This window comes from Pan troglodytes, chromosome 8, assembly GCF_028858775.2.
Source record: "Pan troglodytes isolate AG18354 chromosome 8, NHGRI_mPanTro3-v2.0_pri, whole genome shotgun sequence".
Classification (NCBI taxonomy): domain Eukaryota; kingdom Metazoa; phylum Chordata; class Mammalia; order Primates; family Hominidae; genus Pan; species Pan troglodytes.
This window is the reverse complement of record NC_072406.2, coordinates 36,010,959-36,033,874: the sequence shown is the minus strand read 5'-3', so window position 1 is coordinate 36,033,874 and position 22,916 is coordinate 36,010,959. Positions and strand designations below refer to the sequence as shown.

The 22,916-nt window shown below is 37.1% G+C and overlaps 1 protein-coding gene across 11 annotated transcripts in view; it reads right to left on the bottom strand.

The window, feature by feature from the left end:
• Positions 1-7,198: 7,198 nt before the first annotated feature.
• ARMC3 (armadillo repeat containing 3) overlaps positions 7,199-22,916 on the bottom strand; it is a 110,239-nt gene continuing 94,521 nt past the window's right edge. For all 11 annotated transcript variants that reach the window (XM_016962367.3, XM_054659373.2, XM_063817574.1 and 8 more), the window contains 3 exon segments: positions 13,931-14,131; positions 11,706-11,868; positions 7,199-7,516 (listed from right to left, as the gene is read on the bottom strand). In XM_016962367.3, the coding sequence (XP_016817856.1) occupies positions 7,307-7,516; positions 11,706-11,868; positions 13,931-14,131 (574 nt within the window). In that variant the 3' untranslated portion in view covers positions 7,199-7,306.

The window sequence follows — 22,916 nt, the reverse complement described above, 5'->3', positions numbered from 1 at the left end:
AATAGCTAATAGTTGTCAAATGCTTACAATTGTTAAAGCAAAATAAAAATGGAGGCCACAGTTTAGGTACACCCAAAGCCCAGCTGCCCGTAACTGTGTAAACAAAACTTAAGTCATCCTGATTTTCCCAAACCTTTCACCATAAAGGTAAACATAACACAAATGTAAGTTTTTTGTCTTTATCAGACTGATTCAGTGAAATTAAACCAATAACCTATCAATAAATCAGCTTAAACAGTTTGGTTTGCCTTAATAAAGACTATATGACAGCCAATTATGAAAAAGACCAAAATCCTTCCTCCTTTGTGCTCTATGAACTGCACTGTTACTGCTGTAAAATTGAGACATTGAGGTCTCCCAGTTTGTGAACTATTCTTTTGTGTGCAGGATAAACTCTTAACATTCTAACTGGATCTGATTTTATTTTTGACGTTATGTTCAGTACTGTACATGGACTTATTTACTTCTGAGAGCAACCTTATGAAGTGGCTGCTATTATTACATCCCCATTTTAGAGATGTAGAAACCAAGACATTTGCTAAAGATCCCACAGCTAAGAATGGTTTAAGTAGGACACTCCAACCCGAGCCTCTCTGACTCCAAGGATCTGCGTGCTTCTAACCATGATATCACGTACATGTGCATTAAGAAAACAGCAACCCCAGGCAGTAAGCATATGAAAAAATGCAAAATGAGTGCCAAAGATGCTATGAGAGAAGGTCACCAGTAGAGCATAAGGCATCAGGGGAAGCTTAGGGAAGAAAGTGAGGCTTGATCTGAATTTGGACTTGAACCTGTAGACAAAAGATTAGTAGGGCAATGTAGTATGATATAGCAGATAACCACCATACTTTTTTACAAATATTCCTTTGGGGTTGCCAGAAAAGAAAATTGGCCTTAATGACTTATGAGGCCCATCTATTGTGACCTTTTTAATGTAATTATAAATAATATACATATATAATAAGCTTTTATATATCTGTATAAAACATGTGAATATATTTATACATATTATAGGGATACTGGCTAGGGTAAGTTCACATATCCGTGTATGAATCGTCTCTATTTTACAGATGAGAGATTCCATAAAGACTGTTAAGAATTGATGAAGCTATTGGGAGATAATGCTCCATGGGTCTCCCTCGTTCTGCACATCTTCCTGATTGACTTTTGTTCCAGACTATCTTTTCAAGGGTGTTGGTGAATAGCCTTGGCAAATAATATAGTGTCTCTCTTGCTGCTCATTATACTCATTTTTTTTTTTTTTTTTTTTTTTTGATACAGAGTTTCGCTCTTGTTGCCCAGGCTGGAGTGCAATGGCGCCATCTCCGCTCACTGCAACCTCCACCTCCCAGGTTCAAGCAATTCTCCTGCCTCAGCCTCCTGAGTAGCTGGGGTTACAGGCATGCACCACCATGGCCAGCTAATTTTGTATTTTTAGTAGAGATGGGGTTTCTTCATGTTGGTCAGGCTGATCTCGAACTTTCAACCTCAGATGATCCGCCCGTCTCAGCCTCCCAAAGTGCTAGGATTATAGGTGTGAGCCACTGCGCCTGGCCCTTGCTGCTCACTATAAAGGATTTGGGTTCTCTAAGCTCAGAGTTCTTCTGTAACACAAACCACTGCACTGATAGGCATCCATCTGGGTCTATCCATGTTTTCCCCATGAGACTTGGGAGCAAGGAGATTTGACACAAATAGCCTGGCTCATGCTGCTTGCTTTGCTGTGAGTAATAAAATCCTTTGTCTCTGATCCAGATATCTCATGTCTTATTCCAGCAACAATAAAATTGGCAGTTAGCTTGCAAGTAGGATAAAATCTCAGACCCTTCACAGTTCTTAACAAAAGTATAGAAGATAGGAGGTTTATTTTCTTATGTAGATTGGTCAAATCTGTCCTCATCCTATTGAAAAATAAGGCATCTGTGTTGGCATCCATTGGAATAACATCAAGCAGATCCATCTTAGAGCCCAGAGAAACCAGGAAAGGCAAATGCCAGGGTGGGAGTCTCCCCTGAATACTTAGCTACGGTGCCCAGGGATTACACTAAGTAAACTGAAGCCTTTCCATGTCCTTATCCTCAAAGTGCTCATCATCTAAAGCAAGGGTTGTTGACCAACTATTGTCCGTGAGCCAATCTGGCCCCCCACCTGTTTTAGTAGATACAGTTTCATTGGTTAGGTATTATCTATGCTGCTTTTGTGCTGCAATAGCAGAGTTGAGTGGCTGCAGCAGAGATGGAATAGCCTGCAAAACCTAAAATATTTACTCTCTGGCCCTATAGAGGGATCTCAAGAGAGAGACAAATGCTTGAAGAATGAGGAATTCCCTTAAAACATGCTAAAGGCAAACAGAACATCATGTGTGCATAGAATAGAGAGCTACACACACACACACACACACACACACATGCACTCACATATACAAATGCATATGCCATCCCCCACCTGTCATTTATATGCATGGTCTTATTTCACCCTCACAACAGCTTTATGAGACATATAGGTTGGAAGCATGGCCTCTGAAGCCAAACTGTGTTTAAATTGAAAGCTTTGCCGCTTACTAGCTGGACAATCTTGGGCAAATTACTTAACCTCTCTGTGCCTGGGTTTTCTCACTTGTTAACTGTGGGTAGTCCTACCTATGCATCACAGGATTACTCCAAGAGTTGAAACTACAAAGAACAGCCTCTGGCACATCGTAAACAATATATAAATATTTGCTATTATTTTTCCTTACTTTCCAGAAGACTAACTGAGGGAGATAGAGGTTAAGTAATTCTCTCAAGGTCACACGGCTAGAAAAATTGAGAGACAGAACTTGATCTCAGCTCTGATTCTAAAAAGGTGCTATTATATTGCTTCTCAATAATAAAGACATTGAATTTTTTATCCCTGCTATTATTTTAATTCTCAATAATAAAGGCTTATTGAATTTATAAGTAAAATCACCACAAGAAAATTTCTTTACCTTTTCCAACAATGCTTTTTATTTTTTAAATTGTGATTTGTGGTTTATTTATTGGTAGATCCTACAGGTCTTTTGTACTGTGTGAGTTCCACAAGAACTTAATTTGAATTCACTATATTAATATAGTCCCACCTGACACTTTGATGATTGTCCTTGGAAATGAAGTCCACTTTTATTATTAAACTAATTATATTCATGGCTTTAAAATGATAAACCTAAGCAAAGCTTTTGCTAGTGATCTATATAATACTACTCAGATAATTTTAAATAAAGAATAGGACTTTTAAATATTAATCCCTAAATAAGTGACTTGACACTATCGTATTGTTCCTAGAATATACCAAGAACAGTGATATTTTTCCATATAGTGTTTAGTAAGTTCATCCTACCCCAGTATTCAGTTGAGTTTAAAAACAAACAGTGGCAGGGTGTGGTGGCTCATGCCTGTAATCCCAGCGCTTTGGGAGGCCGGGGTGGGTGGATCACCTGAGGTCAGGAGTTTGAGACCAGCCTGGCCAACATGGCAAAACCCCATCTCTACTAAAAATATAAAAATTAGCTGGGTGTGGTGGCAGGCGCCTGTAATCCCAGCTACTCGAGAGGCTGAGGCAGGAGAATAGCTTGAACCCGGGAGGTGGAGGTTGCAGTGAACCGAGATGGCACCACTGCACTCCAGCCTGGGCAACAGAGTGAGACTCTGTCTCAAAAAACAAACAAACAAACAAAAAAAGAGCATGTAAATACAGCCTCTCTCTAGATAGTTCTAAGGAAAAATGCACCATCTCTTGAAACCCCATTCCTCATCTCCAGATTGCCAGCTCTGGCAGGGGAATACTGTAAGAGATATCTTGCTGAGAAACAAGTTACTTGCCATTAAAAGTAATGACAAAAACCATAATTACTTATGAGATGGGAGGATTACCTGAGCCCTGGGAGGTCGAGGCTGCAGTGAGTTATGACTGTGCCACTGCATTCCAGCCTGTGTGACAGAGTGACCCTGCCTCAAAAAATAATAATCCATTCGATTTTACATGTTATTTTGAGCTTCTGGAAAAGTATTTTTCATGGATGAAGTTCTGCTTCTTTGGCAAGGAAATAATACATTTGATGTGTACTTATTAAAAGTATTAAACACATTTGATGTGTACTTACAAAAAGCACAGTGCAAACTTCAATTCTCATTTATGATGCTTGCTTAAAGATCAAAGCTTGTGAAATGGATTTTATTTAACTGTCCATTTTCCATTTAATTAACAGCTATTTTAAAAAGTTAGTTATTAATTTTAATGAACTGTTTTGATCTCCAGAAGTAAAACTCTGGATTTTGGATCTGACAGAACAACTACAAGTTACTTTATATAAATTGTCTTGAAATGTCACAACCACAACAGTTGCCAGGGTTTTAAGGGACACCCAGGATTCTGACTAAAATCTCTGTAGTTTCAGCTATTACCCCATATGGTTTGGGTCTAGTTCTGACCAAATTGCACATTATTCCAGGCCAAAGCATATAATTCCTGAAGGATATCCTTAGCACTTTTCCCTCTCGCTGTAGCAACTGAGGAGATCTTGTATTCCAGATGCTGCAGCTACAAAATGGAGGAACTTCTGTCAGCCTGGGTTCTTGAATGACTGTGTGGAACCGAGCTCCCACTATTGACCTATGTTTGATATGTAATGTGATAAAAGACCTAAGCCACTGAGATCTGAGGATTATTACCCCTATAGAAAAGTGTTGCCATCTCTGTTTATTTTCCAAGTGTATTGTCTTTTTCTTATTGATTTTTAGAAGATCTTTGCTTATTGAGAATGTTAACATTTTGCTTGTTAAATATGCTGTGTTTTTTTCTCCTTGTCAATAATTTTGCTTACGGTGTATTTTGCTGACAGGAATTTAAGAGTTTTATGTAGCCAAACTTGTCATATATGTTCTTTTATGACTTCTAGTTTTTCTGGCATAAATAGAATCTCCCTTCTCAAGATTATAATTTTTCCCAAACCAGTTACTGAATAGGCTATCATTTTTCCACTGGGCAAAAAAGCTACTTTTAACAATGCTAAATCCTACCTATATGTATGGATTTGTGTCTGGAGTCTTAATTTTTTTTAATTTTTATGCCTGTACCATCCTAATTTGCTTTTTACTGCTTTTTAATACATGTTCTGATAAGTGAGACAATTCCTCTGTATTTTTCTATTTCAAAATATTCTTAGTTTTTATACACATTTATTCTTCTAAATACATTTTGCTGTTTGTCAATTTCAAAAAAAAAAAAGAAATGTGTTGGGATTCTAATAGAAATTATACTAATTTTAGATTTTAATATGGGGGACTGAAATCTTTTTACTACTGAATTTCCCATCAAAGAGCATGCTGTTCCTGGAAAGGACATCTCCATTTATTCAAGTCTCATTAAAATTGTGTAGTTTTTCTTGCATAGTTCTTGTTAAATTTATTTCTATGTATTTTATAACTTTTGTTGCCATTGCAAATGTATTGTCTTTGTATAATTGGCTGATTATTAAATTTTATGGCTCTACATTTAAACCAAGTAAATCAGAAGAAATGAACTTTGAAAACCTGTATGAGAATTAAATTTAAACTATCTCTGTTCAGTAATTATCTAGAAACTAGTTGAAAGAGACATTGTACAGAATTGTCTCAAAGATTAAAAAAAAAAAATCTTTGGCATGCACCAGATTTTAAAAAGTGGTGTATACCCGGGCCCTATCCTAGTAGCTCTGCATAGAACATTTGCCTAATTCCACTTTGATGTTGGGGCCTTGGCCTGTGAAACTTCTTTTCAGAACTTACCAGGAGGTTGGTTTTTGACGATGTTATTTTCTAGGTTACATTTTGCCATCTCTATGAATCTACCAAAGAGAAATTCCCCTGATATTTGTTCCACCTGAGAAACTGGTCTGTGCTTTTATCTAGCAGATCCTAGTGTAAATCCCATAATGGATAAATAACATTTCCCCTCACACTGGCTGCCAGTGAGTATAGAGTCAAATTTCCATTCATCTCTAACACATGCACTGCATTTTTGTGAATTCTAATCTTTGGATCCAAATCTTATTCCTGCTTTGTTGGACTTTTCTACACTTATGCCTGTATTTCATTTATTTTTTTTTTTTCCTTCTTATATCCCATGGATCTTTGTAATCCACTTTAAATACTTTCTGGATCAAAACAGACTTTAAAATGCAGAGGAAAAACCTACAAATAGGTTTGTATCCCATAATCCACGCTCTAATTTCATAAAATTCTATGATAAATATAATTACCACGCCATTTGAAATAAATTTATTCTGAAATAAAGAATTATATTATTTGAAATTACAAATTAATACAAAATAATCTTAGCTTTAATTTCTAAAATCAAATTCACTTTAAAACGTCTTCTAGGAAAATGACTATACAGGTCAACACTGGACTTTAAGCGTGACAGGCAATATGTACTTCATGAGATTCACCACATTAGTAGTTTTTGTCTTATCATTTGAAATGTGAATTTACTCCCCATTTTGTGCTCAATACTAAAACACAATTCCTCAGCAAAGATTTGCTCTACCTTTATGCTTCAAAGTTTTCCAAAAAATAAAAATTTTTTAGTTCTATAAATTGAAAATAATATATTAATGGCCCAGCATTAAAATGTGGAAGAGCAAATCAGAATTGTTTTTAGCTGAAGGTATGTTTCCAAGCTAACACAGACAAGATGAAACCAAAACCATTTTATGGAAATATACTTTAGAAATATTTTTAATTCACTATATTAAAGTGTTTTTAATGATGAATTTTTAAAAATAGAAACAAAAATTTTTAGAAAGGAATTTGTAACACTCAGATCTGTGTTTATTCTATCTAAACTATCAAAATCTTAAATGAAACTGAGACAACGTGACTGCAAATACTAAAAATTCACTTAGTTTGCTTAACTGAGCGTGCCTGAAGCATTCTGGGCATGAAAGATGACAGTCATGAGGCCACAGTGTTGTCCTGGATGCAGCAGCTGAGCGCTACATGTGATTCCTAAATGACAGAGACGCTCCTCAGGACACAGTGGGCTGGATGAATTTCAACAACAATCAGCTTTATGTGAGGGTCAGTGAGCAGAAAATGACCTAATAAGACAGAACTCTTGCCAAAAGCCTGAAATCAGAAGCACAGCAAAGTTCACTCCAAGTTTCCTAATTTCTATGCAGAGAAAACATTTCTAATACTTTTATTTAAAGTTTTTATTTAAAGAGATAAAATCAATTTGGAGAATGTCTTAGAGAGTGTACACAGTGAATTTCTTGTTTGAGCCTCTCTTGTGTTCGTCTGATGGCTTAAAGGAATCTGTAAAGATCAGCCTCTCGACTTCTCAACTTCATCAGTCCACCTGGATGGAACATGAGGTCAATCACGTACATCTCAGGAGCGGGGAGGCCCCCAATCACTCCCTTCCGAGAGTCATTCTGCAGCATGACTTCATTCCACGCTCTACCGTACTCTCCGCGAACTAGGGAGCAACCAATGCCAATTCTATCAGCCAGAGCCTGCAGGAGAAAACAAGAGATCAACCAAGGGTGATGCAGGAGAGGGGTGGGGAATATCCTATTTGTAATTGCACACCTTGATTGAAGGTGAAATACACAAGTCTTGCAAAGAAATGTTTAGATAGGAGGCTGAAAGATGTGGACTATTGGTATAGGGGCCAATCAAATGTGATAAATTCACTCAAGATTCTGTAGATGCAAAATCTCTGTGTAGGTCCTGCTGGGAAGTCACCTTTTTCAGGTAGTAACACTATTGTATCAGATGGCGAGGGTGATTGGAAAAAAGCTATTCTGTGCACTCTTTGCACTAGTGCATCTATCCATCTTTCCAAACTTCTGGGCTCTCCCTGGCTGTGAAATGCAGTGGGACTGAATGGAGTCATCACCCTGGGGCGGGGGCTCTTTCCAGCTAAACTATTCTGCGTGCCATGGGGCAGGAGAGGCAGAACTGTGGGTGCCTGGTCCTAGGGCTCCTTGCTGCCACCTCACCAGAGACTACGTTGGTTCCTTGGAAACTGTCTCTTGAATTTGCCCTCTGATGATTCCTGATTTTGAGGTTATTAAAACAAAGTATCTCTAATCTGGAGACTACTCAGCCACTTTATAGTGAACAGGAGAGCTGGCTCAGCCTGCCTGGGTCTGGATTGTAGCCCAGATCTGAGACCGACTAGCCGCGCACCCCAGCAAGGGACTTGGCATCTCTGGGCTTCCATGGCTTCATCTGAGAAATGAGGGAAGCAACAGTACTTTCTTCATAAGGTATTAGGAAGATGAAGTCAATTATCTGTCCAGTGCTTAAAGCGGCGAACACCAGCAAGGCTACATACTCAGTTAATACTACATAGCACCAGAAGGCAGGAATTGTGTTGTTTTAGTACCCTGTATATGTATATATTAATTTATTGATTACTGACAATATAATGACTGCACCAGGTCACTGTGTCTTGGGTGGACCATGATGATTAAGACATGGTTATCATTTTTAGAGCCTTACATTCTACATAGACCTACTGGTAAAGAATCAACTATAACACAAATAGTATCTGAATGTATGGCACTCATAATTCAGTGGGGTAGAGAGACAAAAATAAATATATAATTATAAGATGTTTCCAAAAGTAACACTCCGTGTCAAAGCCTTGTAAATCATCAATACAACCAACCCTGTGGAATAGATGCTATTGTTTTCCCCGTTTTATAGAGGGTAAAACTGAGGTCGCATAATTTTCCTAAGGTCATGGTATGTGGTGACGGAAAGTGAGAGCGAGGGCATCTGTCTCTGGAGTCTGAGTTTTTAATGTCAGGGTAATAACTGCTGCTGACTGAGGTGAAGGAATTCCCATCTGAAACTCCCTGTTTTCTTTGTGAAGTGGGACACAAGGTCATCTGCTTAGAGGGGAGCAGTGCAGATGGAAGGGCTTGGCAAAGGGCAGATGTGGGGCCCAGTAGCTGAAGGAAATAGGAAAAAGCCTGCCACTAGGAGCTGGGAAAGGGTGGCCTATAGAGGAGTGGCCTGTAGGTGGTGTGTATGAGTGAAAAGACAGGCAATCAGAACAAGGCCTGGTTGACAAGGCAGAGGGTGGAAGGATGGGAGGAGAGGGAATGGGGGAAGTTAGTGAGTGAGTGAATTATTAGGGCTGTGGTATATTTGTCTATCCTGCCTAGGGAAGAAAGTAAAGCCAAACAGGCCAAAAAACTGGAAGAAAATAAGGGAGATAAAGAGTATATATAGAAGGGCTGAAGGATTTAGGAGGAGGGGAAGGATAAGATATTTTACCAGTGAGTATTGGTGTTCAGAATTTCAGTGGTGGGAGATTTCTGGGTAATTAATTGCATGACTCAGTTGAGATGTGAGGGTAATTCTGTTTGGCATAATGAGCTTAAGATGCCTGCTATGAACTGAATGTTTGTGTACTCCCCCAAATTCATATGTTGAAGCCCTAATCCCTAATGTGATGGCATTTGGAGGTGGGGGTCTTTGGAAGGAGATTAGGTTTAGATGAGGTCATGAGGGTAGACCCCACGATGGGATTAGTGTCCCTATAATAAGAGACAGGAGAGCATGCTTGCTCTCCACCATGTGAGGATACAATGGGAGCCTTTTCTCTGCCATTTGAGGATACAGCAAGAAGGTGGCTGTCTGCAAACCAGGAAGGGAGGCCTCACTAGACACTGAATCTGCTGGCACTCTGATCTTGGACTTCTCAGCCTCCAGAACTATGAGAAATAAATAAATGCTGTTTAATCTTCCAGTCTATGGTATTTTGTTATAGCAGCTAAACTTGACAAGTACAGTGCCTGTGAGACACTCATATAGAGCTAGCTGGATATTAATCACATACATAGATCTGGAATCAGGGGAGGTTTGAAGGATGAAGGAAATAATCTGTAGATTTTAGGTATTTAGGTACTATTTAAGGCCATATGAAGGAAAACCTCACCCTGCAAAGTACATAAAGGGAGAACAGAAGAGTGTCTGGGTCAGAACCTTGAGGAACCCCAATATTTAAGAGAGACCTGGAGGTGTTCTCCAATTCTTTGACCTGTTAGGAAAGGCAGACAATAGGGAGATCACTAAGGTCCTTATTGAGAGAGTGGGAGCGAAAGCCAGATGGCCGTGAGTTAGGACAAAAATGAGAGGTGTGCCAAAGAATGACAAGGAGCTAAGATGACTCAGAATTTTGACCAGGAATGGGAATTATCTATGGGTAGAAGCAGTGTGGTAGGTCTTTTATTCAGGTAGGCGTGGGCTCAAATTTCAGCTCCACCTACGGTTGACCTTGGGTAAAATTATTTCTCCAGGTATCAGTTTGCTCACCTTTAAAGCAAGGGTAGTCATTTCTATATTTGGCATTTTTGAAACTCTTCAGAATTATAGTTATCAAGTCCCTGGCATACAGTTCAAAATGATGTTAGTCATGGTAATAGGATTTAAGGTAGTAATTGTAGCTATTATGATAAAAGCTTTATATTTTCTCTTTATATACTGCAGACTTAAGCATGTTTAGATTTTAAAGGGGAAAATAGCTAAGAGAGAGAACAGAGTTAAGACAGGAGAGAAGGAAGAATTGATAGAGCAAGCAATCCAAGGGAATAGGAAAGGCTGGCACTTAGATAATAGAATTAGCTTGGAACTGGAGGTAAGATGCATGTGAATGCAATGATGTTTATAAGTATTTGGGAATGGGTAGGAAATTTATGCATTTAGTCTATAGTTCACTTTTTCCCAGCTTCTGTTATATGCCAGACACTGGATATGATGGAGCAAAAGATCACCCCCTCTCTTCAACCTGATCCTTCTCTGATGTCCCCATTTCAGGGAATAATGCCATCATTACCAGCTGCCCCACTCAAAGCCCAGAAATCGTTTTGTTCTTCTCATGTACTCTCTCGCACCACGCCTAGGATTTAGCATGGACCAACCACACTTCTTGCTCAGTCACCTTCTAACTGGTTTTCCTGTCTCTAGTCTTGCCCCTGCTGTAATTCATTCCCCATTCTGTTGCCTGAATAGTGGTTCAAAATGATGTTACCCTCTTGAAAACTTTCAGTAGCTACTGTTATATTTTAGGGTAATAAAATAATGCCCAAACTTACACGATGCGTTATGATCTAGCATTCGCCCCTCCTCTTTTCCTCATGCACACAAACTATTCTACCTTCCTCAAATAGACCACTGATTCTCATACCTGTATTATTTTGCATAAGATGTTTTCTCTGTTTAGTATACGCTTGTTTTCCTTCTTTACTTGATAAACCCTGTGCAGCCTCTCATACTTGGGTTATATATCAGCTCTTTCTCTGGAATTTTCCCTGACTTCACTTTGGAAGCTGCAAGTCTGGTTTAGGTACCCCTTGAGTGTAGGGACTGTCTTTTTAGTATCTCTGTACTCTCAGGCCCTAGCAGAGGCCCTCGCCATAGTAGGTGTATGGTCACTATTGAATAAATATGCTTCTAGTAGTCTGGTGACTATATAGGCAGGTATGTGTCATGTACAATGCATGTATATATTCATATATATATGTGTATGCTTGTATATATGTATAAATACACTTATATGTAGATATAAATAAATCTAAATGGTAGAATTAATAATATCCAGTTAAATGTTAGCAACTGGCCTACTCCAGTATGATAAAGACAAAGCATTTTTACTTAATGGCAAATGAGGCAAAATACCTTACATACCTTGAAAAGCAAAGCTCGATGGTAGAAGATTCCTTTTTTGACATGTCCAATCGGTATAACATTGGATTTAAGTTGAAATTTCAGTTCACTTATGTGAAGTTCCCAGCTGAAATCAGGTAGTTTCTCTTTTGGAATCTTACCACCCATTTTTTCTGCCACATACCTGTGTCAATTACATTGAGATCAAATCAGTCAATTTTAATAACTCACTTAGGATGCTTTGAGTGTAATTACATGTAAATATACATGTAAAAATGACATTTGCTGTGATTTTTGTTGTGCTTTATTTTTGAGAAAGTACTAACCATAAACAGTTACGCTTACTGTAGCATAGCATGCTTACTGTATGCAAACCATCATATATAAACTGAAATTCTAGCAATTTCATTCAATTTGAAGGAGAAAATGAGTGCTAATTTTTCCCAATACTTATAACAAGATAAAATCAATATAACTCTAAATATCAATGCAGTTTTAAAATTTTATCTTACTCTTGAAAAGTATTTTTAAATATTTTAATCTGAAATCCAAGGAAGGAGTTGAAGTAACATACTGTTCTTCTTTCAAGGAATTTAAACTCAGAGACAAGACAAACACACAGAACATTTTCCCATTAGATTTACGAACATTTTCAAGTTTTATATTTTTATTTTTTCTTTAAAGATTTATTTTAATTTAGAGAAAGACATGGTATGACTTAACACTGAAGTCAGGGGCAAGGAAGAAGAGGAAGAGGCAAAAAGAAAAATAAAGTCACAGATCTGTGGGCAAGGCAGGATAAATGTGGTATACTTTGCTTGTGGATTTCTCCTAATATTAGGCTCTCACTGAAGAAGTCAGTAAACACACCTGCAATACCCTTTGTCTCTGAAGACCACTACATTCTTGGAGTAAAGGCAGAATTGCAATTTTATTTTTTAATTTGTATTTATAAAGAGAGATGAGAGTCTCACTATGTTGCCCAGGCTGGTCTCAAACTCCTGGCTTCAATACATCTTCCCATCTCGGCCTCCCAAAGCACTGGGATTACAAGCATGAGCTAGCGTGCCTGGCCCAAATTGCGAATTTTAAAGAAATTCCTCTTGCTGCATGAAAAACCAAGCAAAGAAGAACAATGATTTAAAAAAAGAAAAAAGAGAGAGAAAGAGTTGGAGAGAAAGCTGTTGAACTGACTGTAGTTCCACCAAGCCAGGGGTACTTTAGTGAATGCCAGGGAACCAGAGCCATGGGGACATATCTCTGCCTCTCTTTGTATCTTGGTGTGGCCTCAAGTTAAAAAAAGACAATTGTTTGAGAATGATGAAAAGTGTTACTGATAGGAACAAAGCATGAAGAGATTTGACAAATGTTCACATAAGCCAGGACAGAGTTCCGCTTGAGCCATCACTTCTCAAGGACATCAGGAACACTTCAGTAGCCAAAAATGTTCTCTTCCAGTTCTGGCTGACAAAAAGTCAATGATCTGGCAGCTGTGTTACTTGCAGTTGTCACATCCAGGTTTCATGATAGCAACTCACTGCTATTTGGAGGAGATGCAACCTCCCATGAAGACCGCAGCTGTTGCACAAGCCAGCAGCTTACCTACTGAGTGGTGTCAGTCACGAAGCCTGTCCTCACTTCTGGTGATTCCTAACCCCTTACAGCTACCAAGTCCAATTCCAGCCTTTACCTGGTGTAATTAAACACTCTAATGAAGAAGACAACTTCACTGGCTTATACAGAGCCCTGAGCCTGCCTAAGCAGCCATTGTTTAGAATGCTCACACCCCACTTAGAGTAACATGAAACACGAAATATCAGAAACAGATCAGAAAAAGAGACATTGGACATTTGTATTAGAAAATTTATCAGTTTACAAATAATTCACAGTAGGATTCCTTTAACTTATGAACACCCCATCCACCTAAGGGATGATTTAATTTTCAAACTTTTGATTCATTCATAACTTCTACAGGATCACATTGAAAGATGCTTTTCATGGTCTAGCTGAAGAAAATGACAGGCATTTTTCTTGAAGCAATTTCCAGCTGCTATCTCTGATTCTTAGTGAACGTATGACCTAAGTAGAAGTTGAGGACTTTTCCAATTCATTGTGTTTCTGTGTCAGAGTCAGAGTGCTGTAAACTTCAATTTTATTTATGGTGTATTTGTCTAAAACATGGCTAAAATGTATATGACACTAAAATTTTTTCAGAAATTAAAAACATATATACATAGACAACTTACTTTGCCAGATCCTCAATCTGTTCCTTAATATTGGTTATTGGCAGTATTGATTTGGTCACCTCATACACATACATAGAGAAATCAGGGTCAGAGGGAGGACACCATTCTTTCTCAGAGCTTCCTTCACCAACAAATTTTGGTACCACCATAACCTCTTCCTCCTCTTTCACTTTTTCCTCTTCTTTTTTTCCTTTGCTTTTCCTTTGAAAGTAAACAAGGGCAATCAAAATCACATCTTCTGCTAAACAAACAAACAATTGCTCTTGCATTTCTGAAAAGAGCATCACAGAAAAAAGGTACAGTGAACCCTTGAGCAACATGAGATTGAACTGTGTGGATCCACTTATATGTGGATTTTTTTTCAGTAAATACAGTTGGCCCTTCTTATCCATGGGTTCCGCATTCCACAACAAAATGTGACTGAAAATACAGTATTTGTGCTATGTAAAACCCACAGATACAGAGAGCTGACTTTTCATATATAGCTGACTGTGGGTCTAGAGTATGCATGGATTTTGGTATCTATAGGGCTTCATGAAACCAATTCCTCATGGATACTGAGGAATGACTGTATTTTATACATATGTAAAGTTTTCAAATTTTCATTTTCAATGGCAATTGGAGAATTTTACGGAGTCTATATTAGGCAGGACAAACTAATTTTCAAGAGCACATTGTGTGATTGATATATATTATGAAAATCATATATTGGTCTTCTGCACAATTGCCTAGCAAGGTGTCTGGCACATAGTAGTAGGTATGTAATACATATTTATTGAATTGGAAACAATTAGGTTGCCTTCTCAGAGAGCCTAAGCCAGCTACATCATCTGTTACTTCAGTTAAGACCTTCTGCAGAAATAATTTGGATTGCTATTTTTAAGAAAAATTATTCAGAACAAGGAAATAAAGCAAAAAAAACCTACAAAATGAGAATGGCATGTAATCTCCATGACGTACAAGAACAAAGACTCATCCAAGGTTTATCTAGAGAAATGTACTTAGTTTAGTACTTAATAAAGATGAAATTTTAATTAAAAGTTCTGGCCTTAGAGAATTACTAGTTAGCATGTATATTTTAACATGTAGAGATGCAAATAATTCCTGTCCAATGGAAAAGATACTCTCAAAGGTTACAGTTTATTGTCCTATAGGATGTTAATCAATTTGGCATGTAATTCAGCAATCTTTTTCGAATATTCCTTAGTTAAATTGGATAGAAATACCTTCCACCTCAATGGTTCTTTGAACCAGTATGAACATCTTACTGGTTCCCTCCCTAATTAATGAGTCAAACAAAAACAATAGCATGGGTTCTTATTCCAGGTAATGTGGAGTAAGCATACTTCACCCTGTCTGTCCCATTGAATACAGTCACAAAAGCTGGACAGGATGCATGCAACAGCTGTTTGAGGACTCTGAAAAGTAAATAGCAGCAGGAAGAGCAGAGACGAACAAAATTTGAATTAATACTCTACTGATGATGAGTTTATCCTTCTATTGAATTCCATAATTCCCCATGCTGAAATAAACTTAGCCCAGTAACTGGAAGTGAACATCAGCACAGACAGAGAAAGCTCAAGAAGATGCCCTCTTGAGAGAAAGAAAAAGAATAAAGGAAAGCCCCCGTTTTAATTTTTGTTCTTTCTAATTTTTCTTCATTCTTGTGCATTCTAAGCCCATAAGGAATCCTGTGACAGTGGTGGCACTGGTGGCACTAGGATCCTATAAGAGCCTAAAATTGCTTTATACTACCTCAGACCTTCTGCTATTTGGCTGTAGATATGGGTGCAGTCATGGCAAGAGTGCAGTAGATCAAGGTAAATAAAGTTTTCTGGCTGGAGGACCTAAAGGGAAGCCCCCAAAGAATCAGAAAAAGCAAGGAAGATTATAGAAAAGAAGGAGCTCAGAAAAGCAACCCCACAAAATTATTTATAAATTCCTAGGCTTATCCTGAGTTGTGCATACATGGCTTGACCCTCAACAGCACATACATAGACTTTGAAAACTGAACTACTGGATAGACTGCTATCCAAGTCCCAAAGTGGATACTGGTTGGCATACATGCAGAACCAATCCAAATAGCACTGCCAAGACTTTGAAAATTCAACTGACATGGGAATGACAATCCACAGAAGCCTGGTTGGAATTGGAAGCCTGAACTCAACTTAGTCAATTGTCTGCTAAAACACACCCAAAAGGAATATTCTTAGAATGTAAATAAAACCCATAAATAAGACTCATAGGACTTATAACTTATTATAATCTAAAATTACTTATTATGTGAAGAACCAAGAAAATCTCAACTCATATAGGATAAGACAATCAATAGACACCATTGCCTAGATGACCCAGATGTTGATTACACAAAGACTTTAAAAGTGCTTCAAGAAGTAAGATCAAATACTCTTGAAATGAAGTATAAAAATCTTAGAAATAAATAGAAGACATAAAAATATAATTTTGGAACTGAGAAATACGTAATTAAAAGTTTAAAAGAACATAACTACCTAAATGGGTTTAATAGCATAATGAAGATAAAAGAGGAACTAGCCAATGTTGAAGATAGAACAATAAAAATCATCCAATCTGAACAACACCCAGAACAAAATTATTGTTGTTGTTGTTCTTTGTTTGTTTTTGAGACAGGGTTTCACTTGTTGCCCAGGCTGGGGTGCACTGGCTGCCACCACTTCTCACTGTAGCCTCAAACTTCCAGTGCTCAAGTGATCCTCCCACCTCAGCCTCCTGAGTAGCTGGGAGCACAGGTGTGTGCCACCATGCTTAGCTAATTTTGTTTTTTATTTTTTTGTAAAGACAAGGTCTCACTATGTTGCCAAAGCTTGTCTCCAACTCCTGAGCTCAAGCGAAACTCCTGCCTTGGCCTCCCAAAATGCTGCGATTACAGGTTTGAGCCACCGTGCCTGGATAGAAAACAAAAGATTGAAAAAAACAGTTGACAGACACTCAGGGACCTGTGGTACAATTAAAAAGGTCTAAGATTGATGTCATCAAAGTCCCAGACAGAGAAGAGAAAGGGTACAGTATAGAAAAAACACATTGAATAAAGAAGGAAAGGCTGAGATGGCTCCCTCAATTTGATTGAAAACATAAATCTACACAGTCAGGAATTTCAGTGAATGCCAACAAGGTAAACCCAAAGAAATCTACTCTCAGATACATCAAAATCAAACTCTTGAAAACTAAACACAAAGCAGATGACATGACTGTCTATGTAGAAACTCCCAAGGAATTCTCCAAAAAAAACTACTATAAATGAGTTCATCGAAGGGTCAGGATATAAGATCAACACACAGAAACCAATTGTGTTTCATATAGTAAGTAACAAGGAACATGTGCAAATCAAAATTAAAGCCAAAAAACTGTTTGAAGCATTTACAATTGTTCCAAATAAAATACTTACAGATAAACTTTGCAAAACATGTTGAATTCCTACATGATCTATGTGCTGAATATTAAAAATGCTAAGGAAAGCAATCAAAGAAGACTTAGATAAATGATGAGACGTACTGTGTTCATGGATTTGAAGATGTAACTATTAAAGATGTCAGTTCTCCCCCAAAATGATCTCTGGTTTTAATGCAATTCCTATCAATATCCCAGCGGTTTTTTCTGGACATATAATAGAAAATCTTATTCTAGAATTTATACGAAAAGGCACGGATTTTAGGATAGCTACATCAATCTTGACAAAGAAAAATAAAGTGGGAAGAATCACTGTATTTGATAGGAAGGCTTACTATATAGCTACAGTAATTCTGACAGAGTGATACTAGTAGAGGGATAGACATATGGATGGATGTAACAGAACTGAGGAGCAAGAAATAGAAACCAAAAAAATATGCTCAACTGATTTTTGACAAAGGTGCAAAAGCAATTCAATGGAAGAAGGATGGTCTTTTTAACAAATGGTACTGGGGCAATTCGACTTGAGGGTCCACGTGGTGATGAAACTATTCATTATCTTAACTGTGCTAGTAGAGGCATAAACCTACACGTGATAAAATTGTATAAAACTAAATACACATGTAGAAGAAAAATAAACTTGAATAAAATGATTGGATTGTATCAATGTCAATATCCTAGTTATGATATTGTTCTATAGTTTTCAAAATTGTATAATTAGGGTACATGGAATTGCTCTATATTACTTCTTGTAACAGCATGTTATTACTTCACAAACATTTCAGTTAAAAACTTCCTTGGCCTTACTTTTGTCATCTACTTCTAGGCTGTATTCTGTTCATTGATGTGTCAATCCCTTCACCAATACCACATGATCTTGGTTAATGTAGCTTTATAGTAAGTCTTAACATCAGGTAGTGATTATTTCAACTTTATAGTCCTTCTTCAAAATTATTTTAGCTATCATAGTTTATTTACCTTTCAATAAAAGTTTTAGAATCTGCTTGTTTATATCTACAAAAAATCCTGCTAGAATTTTGATGGAATTGCATCAAATCTGTAAAGCAACTGGGGAAAAATCGACATTTTTACTATTTCGCATTTTCCAATATTTGAGCATGGTATGTCTCTTCACTTAGTGATTCTTTGATTTCTTTTGTAAGTGTTTTTATAGTTTCAATATACAAGTCTTGGACATGTTTTCTTTCACTTTCATTTTTATTTCATATTTCATTTCTTAAAGCTATTTAAAATATTTACAAAATGTTTGGTTTTCAATTGTTCATTGCTAGCATATAGAAACATGATTGATTTTTGTATGTTGACTGTATTGACCTTATATCCTGATATATTACTGAACTCATCTATTAGTTCCAAGAGTTTTTTTTAAAGTGGATTTCTTAAGCATTTTCTATTTAGACAATCATGTTGTCTGCAAATAGAGACAGGTTTTTTTTCTCCCACACTTTCCAATCTGTTTAACTTTTAAAAATTGCCTTATTGCAATGTCTAGGAATTCCAATACAATGTTGAACAGGGGTGGCAAAAACAGATGATATTTTGTCTTGTTCATGATCTTTGCAGTCTTTTACCATTAAGTATGATGTGATCTGTAGATTATTTTGTAGATGGCTTTTATCAAGTTGAGGCAATTACCTTTTATTCTTTTTTTCAACAGTTTTATTTTTATTTTTATCATATCAACATCATAAGTAGATGTTGAATTTTGCCAAATGCTTTTTCTGTGTCAGTTAATATAAGTTGGTTTTTCTTCTTTATACTGCTAATATGATGGATTACATTGATTGACAAGCATGACACAGGCTTGCATTCCTAGGATAAAGCCCTCAAGTTGCTCAGATAAATTATTCTTTGTATATACTGCTGAATTTGATTTGCTAGTATTTCATACAGGATTTAGGGATCTATGTTCATGAGGAATATTGATCTGTAATTTTCTTGTAATTTCCTTGTCTGGTATTGGCATTAGAGTAACCTAATGCAAATAGATTGGCATTAGATCATCATGAGTTGAGAAGTATCCTCTATTTTCCTATTTTCTGAAAAAAATTGTGTACAATTGATGTTAATTCTTTAAATGTTTGGTGAAATTTGCCAATGAAACTATCTGGATCAAGAGATTTCTTTTTGGAAAAAAATTTTAATGAATTAAATTTATTTAATAGTTACAGGGCTGTTGTCTATTTCATCTTTGGTGAGATCAGGTAGTTTGTAGTTTTTGATAAATAATTGGTCCATTCATTGCATCTAAGTTGCTGAACTAAGTTGCTTGTAGCATTTCTCTATTATCCTTTATTGTGTGTTGAGGGGTTATAGTAATAATTCCTTCTTTCATTCCTGGTTTTGGCAATTTGTGTCCTCTGTCTTTGATTAATTGTCATCTTTGCAGAGGTTTACCCAAGTTATTGAACTTTTTAAAGAAACAGATTTTTATTTCATTGATTTTCTCTATTGTTTCTGTTTTAAATTTCATTGATTTCTTACCTTTATTATTTCCTTCTTTCTGTTTGTGTTGGGAGTGTTTTGCTCTCCTTTTTCTAGTTTCTTGAGGTAGAAGCTCAGATTATTGATTTGAGACCTCTTTTTGTTTCTAATGTAAGCATTTAGTACAATAGATTTTCCTCTCAACACTCCCTGAAGTGTGCCCCACAAATTTTGATATGCTTTATTTTAAATTTCTTTCAGTCCTACGTTCTTAATTTTTTTTGAGATGTCCTTTTATGTCCCATGGATTATTGAGAAGTGCATCATTCAATTTTCACTTGTTTAGAGATTTTCTTATTGTATTTCTGTTATTAATTTCTAATCTGATTTATCATGATTATTGTACATATTATGTATAATTTCAAGTATTTTAAATTTCCTGAGGTTTTTTTTATGGCTCAGGGTATTCGTGAATTTTCACATGCACTTTTAATGAAACATGTATTCTGCTGTTATTGTTGGAGTGTTCTACATATGTCAATGAGATCTTGTTGGTTGCTGCTGTTGCTGAAATCTTCTGTATCCCTGCAAATTTTCCACCTAGAAGTTCTACCAGTTGCTGGGGGTTGGGGGCAGTGTTGAAGTCCCAATTATAATTGTGAAGTTGTCAAATTCTCCTTTCAGTGCTATCAGGTTTTTTTTGCTTCATTTATTTTGAGGCTTTGTTGTTTGGTTCACACACATTAGATCATTATGTCTTCCTCATAAGTTAATTCATTTGATCACTAATGTAATGTCCCTCTTTATTTCTAGTAATTTTCTTTGCTCTGTAGTCTAATTTATAAGATATTTTAAAACCCACTCCTGCTCCATAAAAAGTTAATGTTTACATGGTGTTTTTGTCCATCCTTTTACTTTCAACCTACCTATGTCAAATGAATTTGAAGTTAGTTTATTTAAACAGCATACAGTCGGATCATAACTTCTTATCCACTCTGCCAATCTGTCTTTCAATTGGTTTTTATTCCTCTGCTCTTCTTTTCTTGCCTTCTTGTGTGTTACTTGAACATTGTTTTTAGGATTCCATCTTGACTTATTTATGGCTTTTTGAGCATAGCTTTTTGTATAGGTTTTTTAGTGGTTACAGTAGATATTACAATATACAAATATGGCTTATCACAGTGTACTGGTATCCACATTTTACTGCTTCAAGTAAAGTATGGAAGCCTCACCTCCTTTCAGGTGTCTTTACTTCCTTTACTTTAAAATATCATTGCCTTGAGTATAAGATGTTATACCTTTTGTTTCAATCATCAAATGTGACTTATAATACTCATGAGGAAATGGATAGTCTACTGCATGGAGGTATCTATCTATCTATCTATCTATCTATCTATCTATCTATCTGGCATTCCTCTTTCTTCCTGATCCTTCCAGATTCTTTCACCATTTCCTTTCTGTTTGAAGAACATTCTTTAGCCAATCTGTTAGGATAGGCCTGCTAACTGTAAGTTGTTTAGTTTTCCTTTACCTGAGAAGGGCTTTATTTGTCTTCTTCATTGCTGAAGAATGGTTTCACCAGATACTTGTGGTTGACAGTTCTTTTCTTTCAGCACTTGAAAAACATGCCACTTCCACCTGGCTTCTATAGTTTCAAATAAGAAAGCCACTGTCACTTGAGTCGATGTTTTCCTACAAGAAATGCATAGTTTTTCTTTGGCTACTCGATTTCAGAAGTTTAATTATAATAAACTTAGTGTTGTTTTCTTTGGGTTTATCCTATTTGGAATCTTCTCCTCTTCTTTAATCAAAAGGTTTATATCTTTCAGCAAATGTGGGGAGTTTTCAATCATTACCTGTTTGAATACTCTTTCAGTCCTACCCTCTCTCCTCTCCTTCTGGAACTGCAATGATATGAATGTTGGATCTTTTATTATTGTCCCGTAAGTCCTTGAGGCTTTGTTCATTTTTTTTTCCAGTTAATTTTTCTCTTGGTTATATAGATTGAGTGAATTCTACTGCTGTGTCCTCAAGTTCACTGATTCTATCATCTATCATCTCCATTTTATTATTGTATCCTTCCAGTGAGACTTTTTATTTGTTATTATATTTTTCAGTTCTATAATTTCTATTTGGTTCCTTTTTTATAACTGCTATTTTTGTTGTTGAAATTTTCTATTTTTTCAGTTATTTCAAGAAAATTTTTAATGGATTGTTGAAGCACATTCATGATGACTGCTTTAAAATCCAGGTCAGATAATTCCAACAACTGATTTATCTTCATGTTGGCATTAATTGATTGTCATTTCTCATTGGTATTGTGATTTTCTTGGTTCCTGATATGATAGGTCTTTTGTGGGTCATAATCTGGATATGTTGTCTATTATATTGGGAAACTCTGGCTCTATTTATTTATTTTAGCAAGCAGTCTCCCTGGAGTTCTGCAGAGAGGTCCTGGACTACTTTTGTAGGCAGTGATTCCAATGACACGTTAATTTTCAGAGACTTTCAGTGAGTGTACGTGTTTTTCTGCTTGGTTTAACTAGGCTGCTGGGACTCCCACTGGTCCCTCCTGGTGTTATCTGAAGGAATACGAGGGGTTTCCCCGTTCTGGGACTCTCTGTGAAGGATAGGTATTTCAGGGCTGCAAGGACCCAGAGGCTTCCCTAGGCAGGGGCTTGTTGTGGCTGGTTTCCCCCAGCCTGTGTAAGATGGATAGGACCCTTCTGGCAAGATGTCTCCCTACTATCATCCCCCACTCCATGTCTCTTGGTGAGAGAAGGTAGCCTCAATGCCATGGGGACAAAGGAGTGCCCTGTACCAAGGTACTTATTGTGCTTAGGTCCCTCTTGCAGGTTCCACCCACCTGCCCAGTGTTTCTCAGTGGGAGAGGGAGACTCAGGCTTATTGGGACAAAGCAGATTCCCAGGCTGGCCACATCCTGGTCTGAGCAGGTCCCTTCTGGCCACTGCAGTATCTCTGGGTGGGAGAAGCAAGTCTCAGCCCCTCAGGTATACTTGCTGTGTCTAGGTCCCTCTTGCTACTCCTGCCCAGCTGCCTTGATATCTCTTGGCAGGTCTAGGGGTAGAAGGGGGAAAAGGGAACTTGTCTCTGG